The sequence below is a fragment of the Boleophthalmus pectinirostris genome, unplaced genomic scaffold (assembly GCF_026225935.1).
Source record: "Boleophthalmus pectinirostris isolate CB_2022bp ecotype Guang Dong unplaced genomic scaffold, ASM2622593v1 HiC_scaffold_5, whole genome shotgun sequence".
NCBI classification, from domain to species: Eukaryota; Metazoa; Chordata; class Actinopteri; order Gobiiformes; family Gobiidae; genus Boleophthalmus; species Boleophthalmus pectinirostris.
The window spans coordinates 15352712-15370500 of NW_026571404.1; the positions used below are offsets into that span (position 1 = coordinate 15352712).

The 17789-nt window shown below is 36.1% G+C and overlaps 1 protein-coding gene across 1 annotated transcript in view; it reads left to right on the plus strand.

Annotated features, from left to right (window-relative positions):
- The window catches only part of LOC110168117 (phosphofurin acidic cluster sorting protein 2-like), a 60584-nt gene extending 42801 nt beyond the window's left edge, over nucleotides 1-17783 (plus strand). Inside the window, exons 11-24 of the mRNA XM_020933524.2 lie at nucleotides 1243-1370; nucleotides 2137-2269; nucleotides 2356-2460; nucleotides 3569-3675; nucleotides 6419-6573; nucleotides 7131-7241; nucleotides 10128-10230; nucleotides 11172-11204; nucleotides 13612-13654; nucleotides 13732-13774; nucleotides 14665-14803; nucleotides 15149-15372; nucleotides 15891-16004; nucleotides 16534-17783. Of these exons, the coding sequence (XP_020789183.2) occupies nucleotides 1243-1370; nucleotides 2137-2269; nucleotides 2356-2460; nucleotides 3569-3675; nucleotides 6419-6573; nucleotides 7131-7241; nucleotides 10128-10230; nucleotides 11172-11204; nucleotides 13612-13654; nucleotides 13732-13774; nucleotides 14665-14803; nucleotides 15149-15372; nucleotides 15891-16004; nucleotides 16534-16649 (1554 nt within the window). The 3' untranslated portion in view covers nucleotides 16650-17783. The remainder of the gene's footprint in view (nucleotides 1-1242; nucleotides 1371-2136; nucleotides 2270-2355; nucleotides 2461-3568; nucleotides 3676-6418; nucleotides 6574-7130; nucleotides 7242-10127; nucleotides 10231-11171; nucleotides 11205-13611; nucleotides 13655-13731; nucleotides 13775-14664; nucleotides 14804-15148; nucleotides 15373-15890; nucleotides 16005-16533) is intronic.
- Nucleotides 17784-17789: the final 6 nt, after the last annotated feature.

Here is a 17789-nt window from a genome sequence, read left to right on the forward strand (position 1 = left end):
AGTAGTCAGGACGCGTAGAGATAAAAGCATGGATCACTCGCTCCAAATCACTAAAAGATAAAACAGATTTGAGTCTGGATAAAAGCCGCAGGTGATAAAAACTGGATTTAACCACTGCATTTTTCTGCTTGTCAAACTCAACAAATCTTCATCAATGAAAACGCCAAGGTTCATAGCTGTAGGTTTAGTATATTGTTGAAAAGAGCCCTTGTCAATCTGAAAATTAGTAGACATGCTTGGTTTAAAAACAACAATTTCTGTTTTGGATTCATTCAAATTAAAAAAATTCGAATACTTGGAACCAATTTGAAGTCTGATGCATAAGATCTACTGCCTCCTAGTGGACCTTGATTTGCACATTATTTTGTCCCAGATTTTACACAAGATCCCTGAACAGACAGAGCCAACCTTAATGTTTTATATTTGTGCAATATACATGAATATATACTTGTCAGAGTATCTTTATTGTCCCTTCAACAGAACATGATTTTGCAGCATTTCTTATCAAAAAACATTAAAAACATAAAAAACATACACACACAAAAAAAAGATCAAATGTATGCCCCTGAAAAACAAATTAAACCAATAATGTTCAATGCCAATAATTAAATCAGTGTTTTGTTTGTTTCTCAGCATAACTGATGAGTATTTTGTAACAACAAATATTGTGAAATTGGTAGGAGCCAAAAGTTTAGAAAAATCAATGTTTTGTTTGTCTAAAAGTTTGTTGTCCTTGACCACAGACGCTTATATAACTGAAACTGTAAACAGAAAGTAATGCTGGGTAGATGCCATTGCACTTGTCCACTTATTCTGTGTGTGCTGCTGACAGATCCTAAAATATTTACAAAAATACTACAAAATGCTACAACATCCAACCTGTTTACCACCTTTCACCCGCTGCACTAAAACAGAATGTTCCTCATACCAAATACATATAATTATTCTTTTCCTAGGATCCCAGGACATTGACACTGCATCTGCTGTTTTCTCTTTTTTCTAATTATTACTTGGTCTGTGGTAAATTTTTATCATAGTTTTGAATCAGTTAGTTGAAAGTTAGTACAAAAACAGGAAGTAGCAGTGAGTTCCAAAACTGAATACCTGTAATACCTGAAAATTCCATCATAAATACACAGACAATTTACAAGCATTTTTCTGATAGATTAAACCTTTATTTAAGGAAGTAAACACTTTGTCTTCTAGTTAATTCATGTTTTGCCCTCCTCTTGTTGACTTCAGGAGCCAGAGACTGACGACAGCGGTCCGGGGCAAGGCGAGGTGAGCAGCTGGGATGTCAACTCCGAGCGAGTGTCTAGCACGGTTGGAAAGCTCTGCAAAACCGAGTCCCAAAACCACATGTCTCCAAGGTAACAGCTGCGCACATCTGCATAAGGAATCAATATGTTACAATAGTACTAGTGTTGGAACAATTGTATTTTTTGTATATATATATATATATATAGATACTGATGTTAATTCTCTTTTAATCAACATAAAATAATGGTCATTCATTATATTTTACCATGTTGTCATTCTAAAACCATTCATACAATATACTATAAGTACAATTTAGATCACATTTTACAACAGAAATAAGACCAAAGTTGCCAACAAAGTACTTATTTTAATAGTACTGTATTGTGGACGCATACTGCAGGTTTTAATACGTGATAATTAAATATTAACAATCAATTGTCTTTGGTAAATGTTTAATTAGTGCCTTGTAGATCCCAAAGAAATGTACCCAAAATTTTTAAATCCATGGATATAATTTAATTGGATCTTTTATTCTTGCACAAAAAAGGAAAAAAAAAAAAAGGCCATATGTCTTTTCCTCCATACATTTATTGTAACCAAGGTCAAGTTATATAAGGTACAGTGTCCCTATTGAAATACTTAGCTCCCATTTTCCAATGCCCTTCAAAGCGCCATGCCACTATAATAACCTATATGATCATAGGTTGTTTGCATATCTCAGTATTGTTGTGTAAGCATGTTGTGTACCGCATACTGAACTTGCGATTATCATAAATGTTGTAAACACTATACATCTCCAGGAGTCACATGGGAATAGACCTGTGCACGTTGCTTTTGGATGATGCATAATTGGACTTATTGCCCCTGTGTCCTCAGTAAAATGGACAACAAACTGCAGAGGCGAACGCGCAGTACCTCCATGAAGGACAGGCAAAACTCTAAGGCCCAGAACGACCGCACGAGCAGCATGGAGAGTGAATGCTCCCCAGACTCCAGGCTTATAGCACAGGTATGGCTTTATTATAACAACAGCACGTTTTGACCTTGAACTGCTGTATACTGTGTTTTCTAATGTGCTTTTCTGTTTATCTAAAGGTTCCCAGGAAGTCCGTGTACGATCAGCTCAATCAGATCCTTATTTCTGACGAGCGGTTACCAGAGTGCATTATTCTCATCAACACTACAGAGTGGCAGGGACAGGTACGTGCTGTTCTGTACTAATGCTATAGCTGTTATCTCAAACAAGGCATTCATGTTATGCATTTTATATGAGCTTTTAACATACATTTAGTAGCGGTAAATATAAATAAGTGATATTTTGCTACTTTTTCTTAAACATTTTTAAAAATTGCATAACAACAAACAATGCCCAGTGCAGGTTTGTTCTGCCAGTGCATTTGCCAGAATAAAACATTTATTTAGCTTTTAAGTTTTCAAAGTCACTTATAAATAAAGTTGAAACATTAAAAGTTTGGATAACATAAATTACTTCATATAATTGAAAAACGTACTACTTTATTAACATCTTAATTAACCTAGTACAACAACGGTGTATGAGCAAATAATAGGGATGTAATGATATCCATATCTCTCGGTACGATATTATCACGATATGCATCTCACGGTACGATATTTATTGCGATATTTTGAAGAGGCTTATATAATTGTAGATAGGACATATTTCTGCTTTTAAAATACCTTGACAAGATTTTGGTGTGAATTATTTCCGCCATAATTCCAAGAATTCAAGTAAAACATATCTCTTCATGTTGTTTGTGCTGAAATTAATCATGGGATATGTAGTTCCCTATGTTTATAAGATGTTGCTACTGTAAAACCATGCATTTAAGCAAAGGAACTTGTAATTCGATATATTGTGACAACCCACGATATTTTTATGACACTTTTGACGATATGATATCACAATATTTCGGTTATTGTTACATCCCTTGCAAATAATAATTGTGACAGTTTTATAGGTGAAATATAGTTGTTTCAATTCACTAACTACTTCTTATTTAATATTTATTTATTTGTAAAGGGACAACACATATTAATGAACATTTAAAATATAAATATGTAAAGATTATAGCCAGTGTGGCTAATTTCCAACTTCAGTCCCTCGGCAGGTTGATGTCAAACATCAAATCATCTACAGGACAGGGGAAAGAACAGCAAAAATCACACAAACGTACATAACATCAGTGCACTCACTATACATACAATTCATTTCAGACAGTTCATTTGAAGTTCGAAGTCAAGAGTCTGCATGTCTATTAACCCCTTGCACCTCGCTTTTGTGTTTCAGTATGTAGCGGACCTGCTTCATGAACAGGGCCAGCCCATAGTGTCCACCTGCTCTGCTGCAGATGTCCAGGCCGCCTTCAACACCATCGTCACGCGCATCCAGAGATTGTGAGTGGGGCTCTGCGCTTTCTTATAAACTCACATACTTTACATATAAATGACGCTCTTGTACACCAGTATAAGAATGTGACTACCTCCTCTGCTGCTCCAAATGCAACAAACTTATCAGGCTCCACCAAACTCCACCAACGAACAGGCATCATCATGGAGAGATAATCTTTGTTATTCAAATCACCCTCTAGTGGCCACAGTATTTAACATATTATTATGTTCAATATTTATCACTATTGCAGATTTTGAGAATTGTTATTTAATGTAGCTAAGAATCAATTTTTAATAGTAGTAGCCTAAAAAAAAAAAGCAAAATACAAGAATGTCATAATGTTATACTTCATCAGTAAATATGACATCGATGTATAGCAGCTAGGGTTCTAACACAAATATGGGAAAGGGATGTGGGAAAAATGTAATTGATTTTGTGTCCAACAGTCACAAAGAAATTCTAAATACACTGAGAGATTGTAGGATGTCAAACAATATCTCTTTTAAATTTCATCTTTTCAACTTTTCAAATCGTAGAGCAAATCAAGACACACCTAAATGTTACTGTCTTCTTTCTATATTGTTACTGTTGTTTACTTTTCCACTATAAGCTCAGTGCTATCTGCCAGAAGGATTCACAGGAAAGATCACTATTTTCTGCAAAACAACTCAACCCAAATGTGCCTAAAAAGCACAAACTCTCCTTCTCTGTTGGATATTTCGTCTTCACCTCAGGAGGTTATGTCAGGGGGAGACAGGGCCGTGTCAGTTGGATGCCCTGCCTCTGGATTTTATTTGAGCAAAAAATGTCAATGTTTTCTTATTTTTTGTTTTTAACACACCTGCATCTCTGTCAACTGGTTTACTCCAGTTTCTACAAGGGATATCACAGTATAATTGTAAGAACTAACAAATTATAATTATGGCAATTTTATCAAAATGAATACAATCTTAATTCAACATATCGTTCCAAAAATGTTACCTAAAATTTTAATCAGGCTGTTTTTTTCACATTTTATTCACTTACCATTCAGAAAGTTTGATTTCATGAAGCTGTGTTATTACGCACTGTATAATAAGAATAAGAATGTAATATTAGAAAGTGTAGGAATTTTATGCTAAAATATTGTGATATCGTATCATCAGGAGTCTCACAATAATATCGTGAGCTGTCACAATATATCAAATTACAAGTTCCTTTTCTTAAATGCATGGTTTTATAGTAGCAGCAGCTTACAAACATAGGGAACTACATATCCCATGATTCATTTCAGTGCAGAAAACATGAAGAAACATGTTTTTTACTTGATTTCTTGGGATTATGACGGAAATAATTCACACCAAAATCTTGTCAAAGTATTTTAAAAGCAGAAACATGTCGTATCTACAATTATATCAGCCTCTCCAAAACATCGCAATAAATATCGTACTGTGAGATGCACATCATGATAATATCGTACCTAGAGATATTCAATATTGTTGCATCCCTACTGTTTTAGTTATATTGCCTCATGAATAATTGTAAAATCATGGTGTTTCTTCTCAAAATACCAGTAACTTCAAAAATTCAAGTTGTGAAACACAAGTTGCTAACATTCTTCTTCCATTGTGTCATAGTCATAATTCTCTTTAGAACTTGACAATATGAAATATTAGGTGTCAAGTAGATGCGCATATTTTAGGCATGTTAAAGACACATTATCTTGTCATAGCTAAATATTTCTGCACACATACCTCTTATCCACGCCATAACAGTTCACCATCTGACTGCTGTTGTATTCTCGCCTCCAGCTGAGCGAAACCCGCAAAAAAAACACATGCTTTTCTGACATTTTTGACACAGATGGTGAGATAAGACATCCGTGTGAAATATGCTCGAGTGCTGTATCTTGCCAAAAAACGTGATGCAATAACTTAATTTTAAATGTTTTACCCTTTGTGGTTCTCCATCTTGGATCATTTATTAGAACCACTGTAGAAAAAATGACAACGAAAAAAGACGCCCTATGTATCGGTTATTCGACTAAAAGGGGTAATGGTACTAACAAAAGCTTCAAAATAATTAGAACCCCGCCCAAACTACTGTGTATGCAGAGAAGTACTTGTAAAGAACATCCACAGAAATTAAAAGGCAGATTAAGCTGTCCAGTCACTCCCAAAACTTTGGCTAACACACTCCAGGCCTTTTCCTTTATACTGTTGTGCCCAAACTCCTTAAAATAATTAGTCGATTAATATATAGATTTGTTTAAACAAAACAACTAAGGAACTAGTCATCATTTTAATATAGTTTAAGAATAGTGTAGAACTTAACTTTTTTATATCACAAGTGATTATCTGATCTATACAATGGAAAAAGTTTCATTTTTATTGAAAGTACAGCTTGGCTTATTTTACAAGATGTGGTCTAAATGGACAGTGTATGTAAAGCCGATGATATCAGACTTCATATAAAACTACTTCATGTTTGCAATATTGTGTTAATTTGTGAAAGAGGTTTCCTGGCTCCCCAACCTGTTCTGAGTTGGTATATGTTTTAAAAAATCCAAAAGTAGGAACATGTGATTTTATTTAGATATTTAAAAAAAATGTGATCATCTGACCCATTTAGACTAGATATTATTAAAAATTAGAAACGGCTTGATTTCAGTATTTTTGCTATGTTTAATTATAAGTCAATGCAATAATTAAACTGTACCACTAGATTTCTTTAGTAATTAATTTGTGTCTTTGTCCTTTCTATCTCCAGCTGCAACTGTAACGCACAGACTCCTCCTACCATGAAGGTGGCGGCAGCCGGAGACCAGAGTTACCTCAGTACGATATTGAGGTTCTTCGTGGAGCAGCTGGCCAATAAAACACCTGACTGGCTCAGTTATATCCGCTTCCTGGTCATCCCCATTGGTACGTCAATAAAGATTTATGTTAGAAGACAAACTAAAGTACACAGACGAGAGGCTACAGTGCACATAAGATAAAAGCACTGATGTGTTAATTATGACTTATTATTTATTTAGAGAAACGTTTATGTACTAGTATTTTAAACAGTATTGAAAGTATTCATTGGTGACAAAACAGAAGCCAAGACAAAGTGCTCTTCAGGTATTAAAGTTTATAAATCCTTTAGCCTCTCTCTTAGTATATGGTCATGTCCTTGTAAAGCACCTGACGTTTTTACAATTTTGTTCACAATTCCTGACTTAGTGAAGCACTCACTTTCTTACCTGCCTTTAAAAATCCTTTATTTAACTGGGCTAAATTTTTAAAGATTTCAAAGGTCTTCCTCGCAGTGATCTTTAAGGAAGCTGCTGCAGGCTGTTATGCGTGGGAAAGAAAAATCAGCTCATGCTTTTAAAATGTTCACGAAATTAAATTAATGCAGAAGAGCACCTTGGCTTCTGTTTTTTTCTTGTCAGTATTTGTTTTTAGTAATCATTGTTATTGTGCACGTGTCTTTTTAGGTTCACATCCTTTGGCCAAACACGTGGCCTCGTTCGACAGCAAGTTCAACAATCTGTTTATGGACACAGCCTGGAGGGAGCTGTTCTGCAGGACGGAGCGGCCCACTTCAGGTAACAACAAACATGATACAGGTTCAGGTTCAGATGACTTTATTTGTACCCGTAGGCAGATTTGTTGTGCAGCAATTTTCAGGTTTGCCATCATACAAATATCCACAACAACATGACAGACACATAGTCAAACATTCAAATACACCTGGGTTTATCTCACTGCCTGGAGTATAAGGCAAACAATAGAAGCAAGGAAGTATTAAGTCTTGTTTTTAGTTCTAGTTGCATATCGGAAATCACTGTAAACTAGATGCAAATGTTGTTTAAAGTCAAGTTACTGAAATCAATTTAGCAACATTCATCTTGTTACAATCAATATATGTTCATTTCTTTTAGACAGAAAACATATATCTCTCAAAAAGTTCCCTGTGAAATCAATTCACAAAGAAATACAAGTCTGCAGATTTATAGACTATACCCGGACTATACCGACGTTACCTCTGAGTTCAACCCGAATCCACTTTGTTTATATTACACATTTTCATAAACTGGACAATTCCAAGTAGCCAGGCTGGCGCAATTTAATTTCTTTCCAGCGACTAGGTCAGGAATCAAAACACACTAGACGGTTCGCAAAAACCCCAGAAGTGCAAGTTCGGTCACCAGCCAATCAGCGAAGAGCCATATGTTTAGTGCTGTCAACGTTTCCCGAGATCGAGGATTTAAAGCCGGAACAAAGAGAATATTTCTATGAAGTGAAACCGGCTGATGAATCAGGCTAGTTTCCAAGCTGCTGCATATGAAAATCATTACATTTAAAACACATATTTGTCCATCTTTCTCCTCCTCCATTAGAGCACTAAAAGCAATCAATGTAATTAAACAATAAACATAAAACAGTATGCTTGGACACAATAAAATAATTATAATCAAATACAGTCATTATGAGTGACTGGGTATTGAAAGATTAGAGGCATTTATTATTAAAAACAAAGAGAAATGTTGTTTTTCTATAATAATTGTTTTTGAAATCTTAGCAATTAGCCCTAGAATTTTCTCTTTGACTGCAGCTCCTCTCTCTGCTCTCTGAAGCTTGCTTGAATGTCGGGCCAATTGAACAGGAACAAATGGGGTGAGCACACGGGTCAGGAGCTAATAGATGGAGAGAGGACATTATCTGGTTTTGCAGAGACACAAACCGCACTGCGCTGGACACTGTAACCAATGTTCCTCCGTGTGATCTGTCAGGGCTGTGCAGATAACTGTCCAGAGGCGTCCCATAGTGCTTTTCTTATGGGCAAAAAATGGGACTAGAATTCTGGATGCTTTTTACCGGCTAATTGAATGTTTTACAAAAATTCTGGCCCAATTAAAAATGACCCATCAATATTAAACCAGAAAATACAGTTTATAAATTGTAATGTTATATAATGCAATTGGATAGACAACTGTAATGATTAGAAACAAGCTTGAAAAGTTTATCCAGAAGCCATTAGCCAAATATGTTCTGGCCAATTAATCATATTACAGTATCCATTTCTCCTATTAGATTCCATAGAGAGTAGGCGTAATGAGCCGTAGCTGTAGTTTTTCCCTTTTCAGTTGATTTTGTTTTTGAGATGTAGATATCTGTATGCGTATAATGTACTTACTTATTTTAATAAAATCTATCTATAGCTATTATTCTCTTCTTCCCACTCCTCGCAAAAATCGCAGTGCATATTTTCACGTTTATGTTTCACCAAAAAAGACAGAAAAATGCTCACTTGACCAAAATAAAAAAATAAATAAAATACAGAAAAAAAATGATAGGAATAGTTTAATATTCCTGTAAGTTAACTGTATAAAGTGTATACTGCCACATTTTTGCAGGTGAAGATCAGCTGCTCCAAGTGTAAAATAATGTGATTTATTAATAAGAACAAATGAATTAATGATTAAGTTGTTCTGTTTTACACAGCCGTCTCCTTTATTATTTATTACTGTGTGTTATGTCTATAGGTGCCAATAAGTCTTCCATGCGCCACATGTAAAACCAGATTTATTTAATCCTATTAGAGATGCTTTAGTTGTAAGAGTTCTATAGTTAGTTAGTCATAGAGGAAGCTGGTGAAAATATGCATTCATCCTTCACTGTCAGCCTATTACCACATGTCAGATTACCCAGAATGCACTCTGTTCTGTATGTACCGCACAAGTCATTTGTCTGACATCTAATATCTCTCCTTAACGGCCGCATGCGCTCAGGTTTGATGCCATTTTATAACAAGCTTTTCTGTTACCCTGCCACATGTACATGATGAATGTATCTGCCATAGGGATTTAGCCCGTCTGAATATTAAAGTTGGTGGAGCAACAACAGCTCGTCTTGTCATGGAGTTTGAGTTCAGCCACGTTAGGAAGATGGGTGAATTGTCTTGCCCTATGATACAACGCCAACCTCTGTGCTTCTGCCTCGTGTGCTACTGTAGCCTAGTACTAGTAATGACAAAATAATCCAATAATAATAATTGAATTCAAATGATTGCAATTATGGAACTACAAAGATTTCTATTATAGCTCAACAACAAAATCCCTTTTTAGTGAAAATGTGTGAATGTGTGACAAACTTATTCTGAAATAGGATTACTGCATTACTTGACAGTTCAAATTCGCAAATCTTGTCAGACAAAATATATTTTTCTAAAACTGTGCAGCCCCAGACAAGGAGTAAACCAAGACTAAAAAAAAAAAGGGCTAACTCTTCATTAAGACTCCATTTGAATTATGCCTTTAATTAATTAATGTTGCTTGCAATTTGTCTTTAGGGTTACGATGTAATTAGATCTGCAGATACAATTGAGATTTCTTTTTGTTATTTTTTCTTCTAATTCAATCTTATCTCTGGGGGAGTATGGACTGACAAGTGTACCTGTCTCGAACCACTTTCTCTGTCTCTTTTTGCAGATAACATTGACGTAGCTGGACGGGTGGTGCAGTATTTAGCTGGAGCCAACGTATCTCACCAGTTCCCCATCTCCGAGGCCATGCTCACCTACAAACAAAAGAGGTACAATCACTGCTCACGTCACTCCACTGTTTATGTGTCTGTGCATGTATGTACTTGTATAAGCATGTCTGCATTTTAATTAATGCGTTTATTATTTATTTATTTTTAATGTTATTGTCTCAGTTAGACCAATCTAATATTATAGTATCCATTTGTTGAGGTCATTATAATGTAGTTATTAGGGATCACAGACAGGACCATTACAAAAAATAATCTTTAAAATCTAGAAAAATAAAATAAAAATAGTGCATGTTTAGTTCAAATTAACTATTGGCATGTGCGTTTGGATATAAAGCATGTTACTCCACGTATCTTGAGGGCAAAGTTAGATGGTTACATGTGCAAGTTAACAGAATTGTTTTGCATGGTTAAAAAAAGACAATCACAAGCTTGTTTACGAACAATTTATTCTTTAGTTTTTGCTATATTGAAACCAAATCATCTCTAGTCATAAACATTACTGCTATCTTCCTGCTGCTACTTCAGAGGAGATTCACAGATAGCGACTCATATAATTTCACATATCACACATCTAGATCAGCTGTCATACAGATATTGGTTTACTTCAATTTTACAGTCCATAGTCATACATTCACACTCTTTAATAAAGTTTAGGTCCCTCCAGTAAAAAAGTAAACTTACCGGGCATCTACAAAGTTGTTTTCAAAGCAGATTTTTAATAGTTTTGACCAGTAATGGGTAGTTTTTTCTGATAATTATTAATATTTTTGTGGGATTGAGTAACCAAATTAAAATATATATGCCTTTTATCTTGATCAAATGTTACAGTTTTAGCTTTGACGTAAATTTCTCTCACAAAATTAAGCAGGTTCATCAGTTTTCTATAAAATTTTGCAACCGATCTAAAAGTTGTCAGTGCAGCACATCATTTAACACTTTTGCATTCCTTCTTCCCCCTTTCCCTGTGATTTGCTTTCAAGGAAAAGAAGTTTGTATTTTGATTTTTACATCAGGTATCTAATTAATCTCCTGTTGTTTTTCCTTATACACTCTCTCCCACGTTTGGCTTGAGCTCCTTGTCTTAACATCTCCCTTCTCACTTTTCAAAGCTCACCGTAACTTCACGTCTTTTTCACACTGTCCTACCGTGTATTTGGTTTGCTGTGTTTTTACGTTGTCCTCTCTGTGTGTTGCCGTTTTGTTGTTGCTGTGAAGTTTTTTGCCTAACAACCTTCAAACAATCCCGAATGTTTTCACTTTTGACTTGCAGTGGTTTGTATACTTAACATTTTTCACAACAACCCTTGAAATGTCTCATAATTATTAAAGCATGAAGCCCCAGGGGACTAATACAGAATGAAGATTTGTTGGTTTTGTTTTATTGAAGGATTTTTGAAGTAGGATTCTTTTGATGATACAGAAATGAATCAATAAATGGACAAATTAAAGTATGATAACAAATTAACATAAATAATACATCTTGTCTTCTATTGCATATTTTTAGGAGCAGTATGGTAATTTCCACTAAATAATATTGAGTAAAATGCATAGTGTCACAATTTCTACAAAGTTTTTTAAATGGACCGTCAGATTGTAGACATTTTGAGTCACTACTAGGTGTAATTTCACAAATACAGATTAAATTGTCTCTGCTTTTTTGTGAAGCTTGGAGTAGAGTTGCTGCTCCTTCACAATTGAGGTTGCTGTAATAAGTTCCTTGATATTGGAAATGTGGAATCATCTAGGGAGGGGAAAGTTAGGGCATCCACTGCTCTTACAACTTTGCATCAGCAGTGAAAAATTCATGGATGTAACTATAATTGTGTATGTACTTGAATTTTATTTAAAAATCCTAGGGAGCTTAAGAAGAAACTCTAGCTTCTTTACAATGCACACGTTTTTTTAATAACGCTTAAGTCTATAATAGTTACACTTTAATTAGCCTTAATAAAGCATTAACAAACAAAAAAGTATAGTTTAGGTGTTGAAAAAATTTTACCACTTTATAATAACTAAATCAGCAAAGCACAAACAAAGTCATAATGAACAAATATTTTATTAAGAATGATTCAGGCTTAGTAACTACTGAATAAGCATAACTTCTAACCATTACCCATTACGGTAAGTACTTACTAAACGTGAGTCATTCTTCATAAACCATTTGTACATTATGAATTTGCTTGTGCTTTTCTAGTGGTAAATTTTTTTGTACAACATCTAAACTTGCTTTTTTCACCATGTGTCCACACTGTAAACAATGTTACACAAGTACAATGCCCAATCCTACTTCAAAATCATCAAAAGTATGTGTTGTCAGGAGTGCTGCTGCTACTACTACTACTAATACTACAGCTACTTGCTCCTGGGCCTAAATACCAGTCCAACAATATGTAATATCTGGAGACATAAAAGGCTGGTGGGAGTGGACTGCTTTCCTCTGTACATCTCCACAGTGACACAAGTGAGATTGATTTTCTGTGAGCGGCGGAGCCTGGAGTGTTTGGGTTTCTTTCTGTTTGCTGTGGGTGGTCCCAGATCGGTGATGATGAAACAGTTACAAAGGACCACTTGGCTTTTGACTTGGGAGTAGAGCTTAGAGGGAGAATGCAAGACAAGAAAAGAGAAAGATATATTTGTGGTTTGCTGGTTGTCTGCTTTTCTGCTTTATACCCTGGGAAAAATGACGTTGGTTAAATTTACTTCAGTCACTGTACGAATATTTGATCTTGTTTTGAGTAGCTGTGACTAGTCTCGACTTGTCTTTTTTATGTTTAAAATATTTTATTGGTTGCTGGTTGCATTTTAATAGAAATAATACAATACAAATAATTAAAGCCCAACGTTTTAGCTTTTTTAATGGTTTTATTCTGCTGAAAAATGTAGGAAAAAATGGGTCCTTTCTGTGAGTGGACTTGCATCTCCACAAACCTGACTCTTACTTGGCCATGGAAATGTTGTAGCTATAATCTTCCATATTTTGGCATAAAACGTATCCATCTCCACGGGGAAGCTTTCGAAGTACGGTTTTAATCTGATATTTGCACAGAATCATGCTGGTGACACTTCTAGAAAGTTGTTTCTTTAAGGCTTCAGTAAACTGAAACTGTAAATTGTCCATTATTACTCCAGATCTGTACATTTTTGGCGCATTAACAAGTTTGACCAATCCTCTGTAGCTGTTGTTTCTATTGTTTTGGTTGTAAGGAGCAGTTCTCTCATTCATCTCATTTTGAACTCCCCAAAAGACGCCCCCATTGTCACCATGCCAGTCATGTGCCATACTGGGACATGGTGACGCCCCATACCAAAGCCATGTTTACTCTCTGTGTGCACCTATGGAACTGTTCAGATGTTCAAACTAAAAATTAAATAAGTATATCTCATGAAAACATTTAAAATTTAACTGATTTCTGTCCACAGCCCGGATGAAGACTCCTGTCAGAAGTTTGTGCCATTTATTGGGGTAAGAAGAAATCTCGCAGTTAATTTTTGAAAATGTGATCTAAAATGTATAAGTAATATATATATTTTGTTTTGCAGGTTGTAAAAGTAGGAATTGTGGAGCAGAGCCTGTCAACGTCAGGTGAGCAAATGCGGACACATTTTCATGCTATTACTGTATTATTTTGATGTAATGATTTTTAAATGATTAAGCCCTTTAATTCTGTAATCGTGTCACGCAGTCATTTTGAAATAAGATTAAATTGGAAAATTAATTAAAAACCGCAAAATCAGATTGATTCAGCTGTGAAGTTTGTAATCATGTTGAAGCCGCTCTGAAGTCCCAAATTTGTAATAATATTTTAGTTTATCAAATTAAATGCCAGATAAGAGTTGTTTAGAGGAGGTTTCCATGATCTGAGTAGGGGTGGAGTGTTCATAGATTTCAGCTTTCTGTTTATCGGTGTATTTTGAGGATTTAAAAGGTAGAATATTTGATTTTTAATTGTTAATTTCTATGGTACTGGTGCAAATTTTTCATCACTCTCAAACCAGTGGATTGATTGAGTTGAAGAAATTGAAGAGGGGTTAAGTTTCAATGTATGCTGGATGAATGAAAGTAAAAGTACATTTGTAATTTTTTTTTTTTTTATGTTTTTTTTTTTTTTTTTTAAGGGGCAACATAAAACTAATTAAAACAATAGATTAATCTTCCAGCATGGTACTTTTGTCCATTATCCTCCTCGCTGAAGACTGCTCCTGAGAGGTTGCTCCAGCTGCAGTGAAGGATAGGTTAAATACAAAAGATAAATTTCCTGTGGGGAAATTTGTGAAAAAATACCTATCAAGTGCAAAACAGCTAAGAATGTGGTTTTAAAGTCCCATCCTCCGAAGCTTCTTATTAAACCTTTGTACTTTCTTCATTGGAGCCTTGGAGAGCAGAATTCATTAACTTTGACAATATGTTTCATTGAACCGTCCTCATTGTTATGTACAGTAGCAGGTGTAATTGCCTTCACTTTGTGTTCACAGTGGATTCAGATGACGCAATGGGCGGCAACACGAGCATCCTGTCCTCCCCAACTCCCCCCACGGCCGGTCCGTATGGGAAGGAGATCGGCAGCACCCCCCCTCAGTCCCCCTCCGTGTCCACTGCCCTGTCTGGAGCTGGGTATGTCACTTTATAAACAACTATGGTTTACCTGTTAAACACCGGCTCGACATCCTTGGACATGACATATTACATACACAAGCTCTTTAAAGAACTTGGAACTTTTGTGATGGAGGGTTTGCTGCCTGTGTCTCCATGGAAATGTTATTGGAAAGTCCTACAATATGTCATTAAATGTCATTAAAACAAAAAAAAATACTGTGGAACCTCCAGGCAAAGCAATAACATCTGCATACAGACAAAAGGTAGCATGTCCTCCAACATACAAAAGCACTTAACTTGGGTATGGGTATTGAATATTTCTGATACTGTATTTATTTAAATTTTCTGGTGTCTCTCTCTCAGCTCTCCATGCTCGGGCAGTGAGGTGATGGGTCTCCAGGTGGACTACTGGACGTGGCAGGGTCCCGAGAAGAAGAAGGAGGGAGAGAAGCGTGACGTGGGACTCAAAAACACCTTAAAGAGTAACTTCAGGTCTCTGCAGGTGAGCCGCCTGCCCTGCGGAGGAGAGCTGACCCCGCCCCCCAGCATGGCCATGACCGTGGTGACCAAGGAGAAGAACAAGAAGGGTAAGATCACACCAACGTGCAGGAAATGAGGGAGAAATCAAGTTTAACAGCTGTTAAGTGGCTCAGGGAGAATATAGATTTTATATTAGTCATGTTAATGAGCGTTTAATGCAATATGGAGTAGAAAATGGCTTTGAATAGGTGTAACCTCACTTAAATGCTTTGCACGTATGCTTGTCTCCATGGAAATGTTGGCTATTACATTTCACAGTATGGCATAAAATGTATCTATTCCGATGGAAAAGTAGTTTAATTTTTATTTAATGGGATCATTCAGGTACCAGAAAGCTACATGGTTTACCTAAATGTAAAACAAATGCACAAAACAACCAGTACATTGTTATCATATCATATTAGTTTTCAATGCACATTAAAATGTCAATGGGACTTTTTCCATAAATCATTCATATTGAATTCAAATACAGACCAATGTGCTATTGCCTAGGAAAACAAGGCTCAAGGTTTAAAAAATAAATCAAAGTTTTGTTCACTAATGTTTTATTTCCTGTCTCCTTCAGTGATTTTCCTCAGTAAGAAGCCCAAGGAGAAAGAGCTGGACTCTAAGAGCCAAGTGATAGATGGGATCAGCCGCCTGATCTGCACGGCCAAGCACCAGCACACCATGCTGAGAGGTACGTGGAGCCACACTGCCCTCTGCTGGTTCATAATGAAGACGTATCCTTGTAATGTGACCTAGAAAACTGTCATTGAGAAACTGAAGAGCGTTATGCTCAGAGTGCAGCAAGAATCTGACCTAGATGTCTTCTCAACACATCACTTTTTATTTTAAAAAATAAATAAATCAAAGCAGGGTCTGGCTTGGTTAGTACTTGGTTGGGAGACGACTGGGAATAGCAGGTGAAACAGTAGGACAGAAGTAGCTCTAGTGGTAATGGACGTTCTGTACTAGGGCAGGACTCTTTACTCACATTGCCTAGCACGATTGTGGTTTGTGCAAATGTGGTGGTTGGAGGGACCTATGGTGCAGACGAGCAGCCTCGCTTCTGTCAGTCTACCCCAGAGCAGCAGCAACATTAGATACTTAACTAAATGTGGATTAATAAGATTTGTCAGTTATTCAGGTAATCATGCATCAGTAATGCTGTTCTGTGCAGTTAGTTTTATAATAATTCTAACTATAAATGTGTGTGTGTGTTTCAGTGACTATTGACGGCGTGGAATGGAATGATGTGAAGTTTTTCCAGCTGGCGGCGCAGTGGCCCACACACGTGAAGCACTTCCCTGTTGGGATCTTTGGTTACTCCAAACCTGTGTGACCCTGCGAATCCGAGGGTCCCGGCAAAACTAGTTTTCCTGTGGAAATCTGAACTGACTCTAACCACAAGCTACATGTTGTCAAGTTGATGTTTCGATGTTGTTGGGTGGTGATGTTGTTTTTTTACACACTACAAAAACAATTTTGTAAGTTTTGTGCTACAGCCTCTGAGGTATTTTGAGGTTTTTGACAAATTGCCACATTTGGATAATGGCAGCTGTGTTTGCACTTTGTTTTGTTAACATTTTATTATTATTTCTGTGAAATCCTACATTTATTGTTACTCTATAGACATGGAGGAGTGTGCCGGTGGCGTGCAGTGGCGTGTGTGCGATTGTTGAGTTGAAATGTGCTCGTGTTTGTCGTTGAAAGTTGGAAAATTGCTGTGAATTTAGTTGGATCCTTCTCCTCAGACTCAGTGCTCAGTTTTTAACCCTTTACTTTGTCAATTTTTTATAGAAAAGTTCTTATTGCCTCCTAAAGCTTAAAGCACACTGTGTACCTAACATCTAAACAGCTATGGCTAGGTCGTGTTTTTGAGGGTAGCTATAATGAATGTAGCTAAAACTTATTATTCACCACATGTAAACTGCTCTTTGTGACTTTTGTATCGGTGTTTAAGTACATTCAGACTGTACAGCGACACCTACAGTAGAAGCAGGGTATACCACACACATTTAGTTTGCGATAGCTTAATGCCAAAAGTAGTTGTCAATGTCACAATTAACCATTTTTCTCTGTTACATAAAGGGCCACTATTTACTGATGCTATATTCTCACTGTACACATTTTTACAGTAACTCTAACCCACATTGCTTCAGCTGTGCAGTTCATGTGCCAAAGCCTCACTAGAGCTTGTAGTGTTTTATGGCCCTTTTGGAGGCCAGTATTGCTGTTACTGAGTGTTCAGTAGATCAAATTCACACATTAGCACGCTACATTTGGCCATATAAAAAAAGACATAAAGCATCAAAGGTGGGTAGTGTAGCCAAAAATGTACCCATAAAAGTATCATAAAGTTAAAATACTTCTCAAGTTAACAGTATTTGGTGTAGAAACTTAATTAGACATTTTAGACTTGACAAAACATAAAAATTCTGATAAAAGTAAAAACAATTAATCATTTCTATTTAAAAAAAAT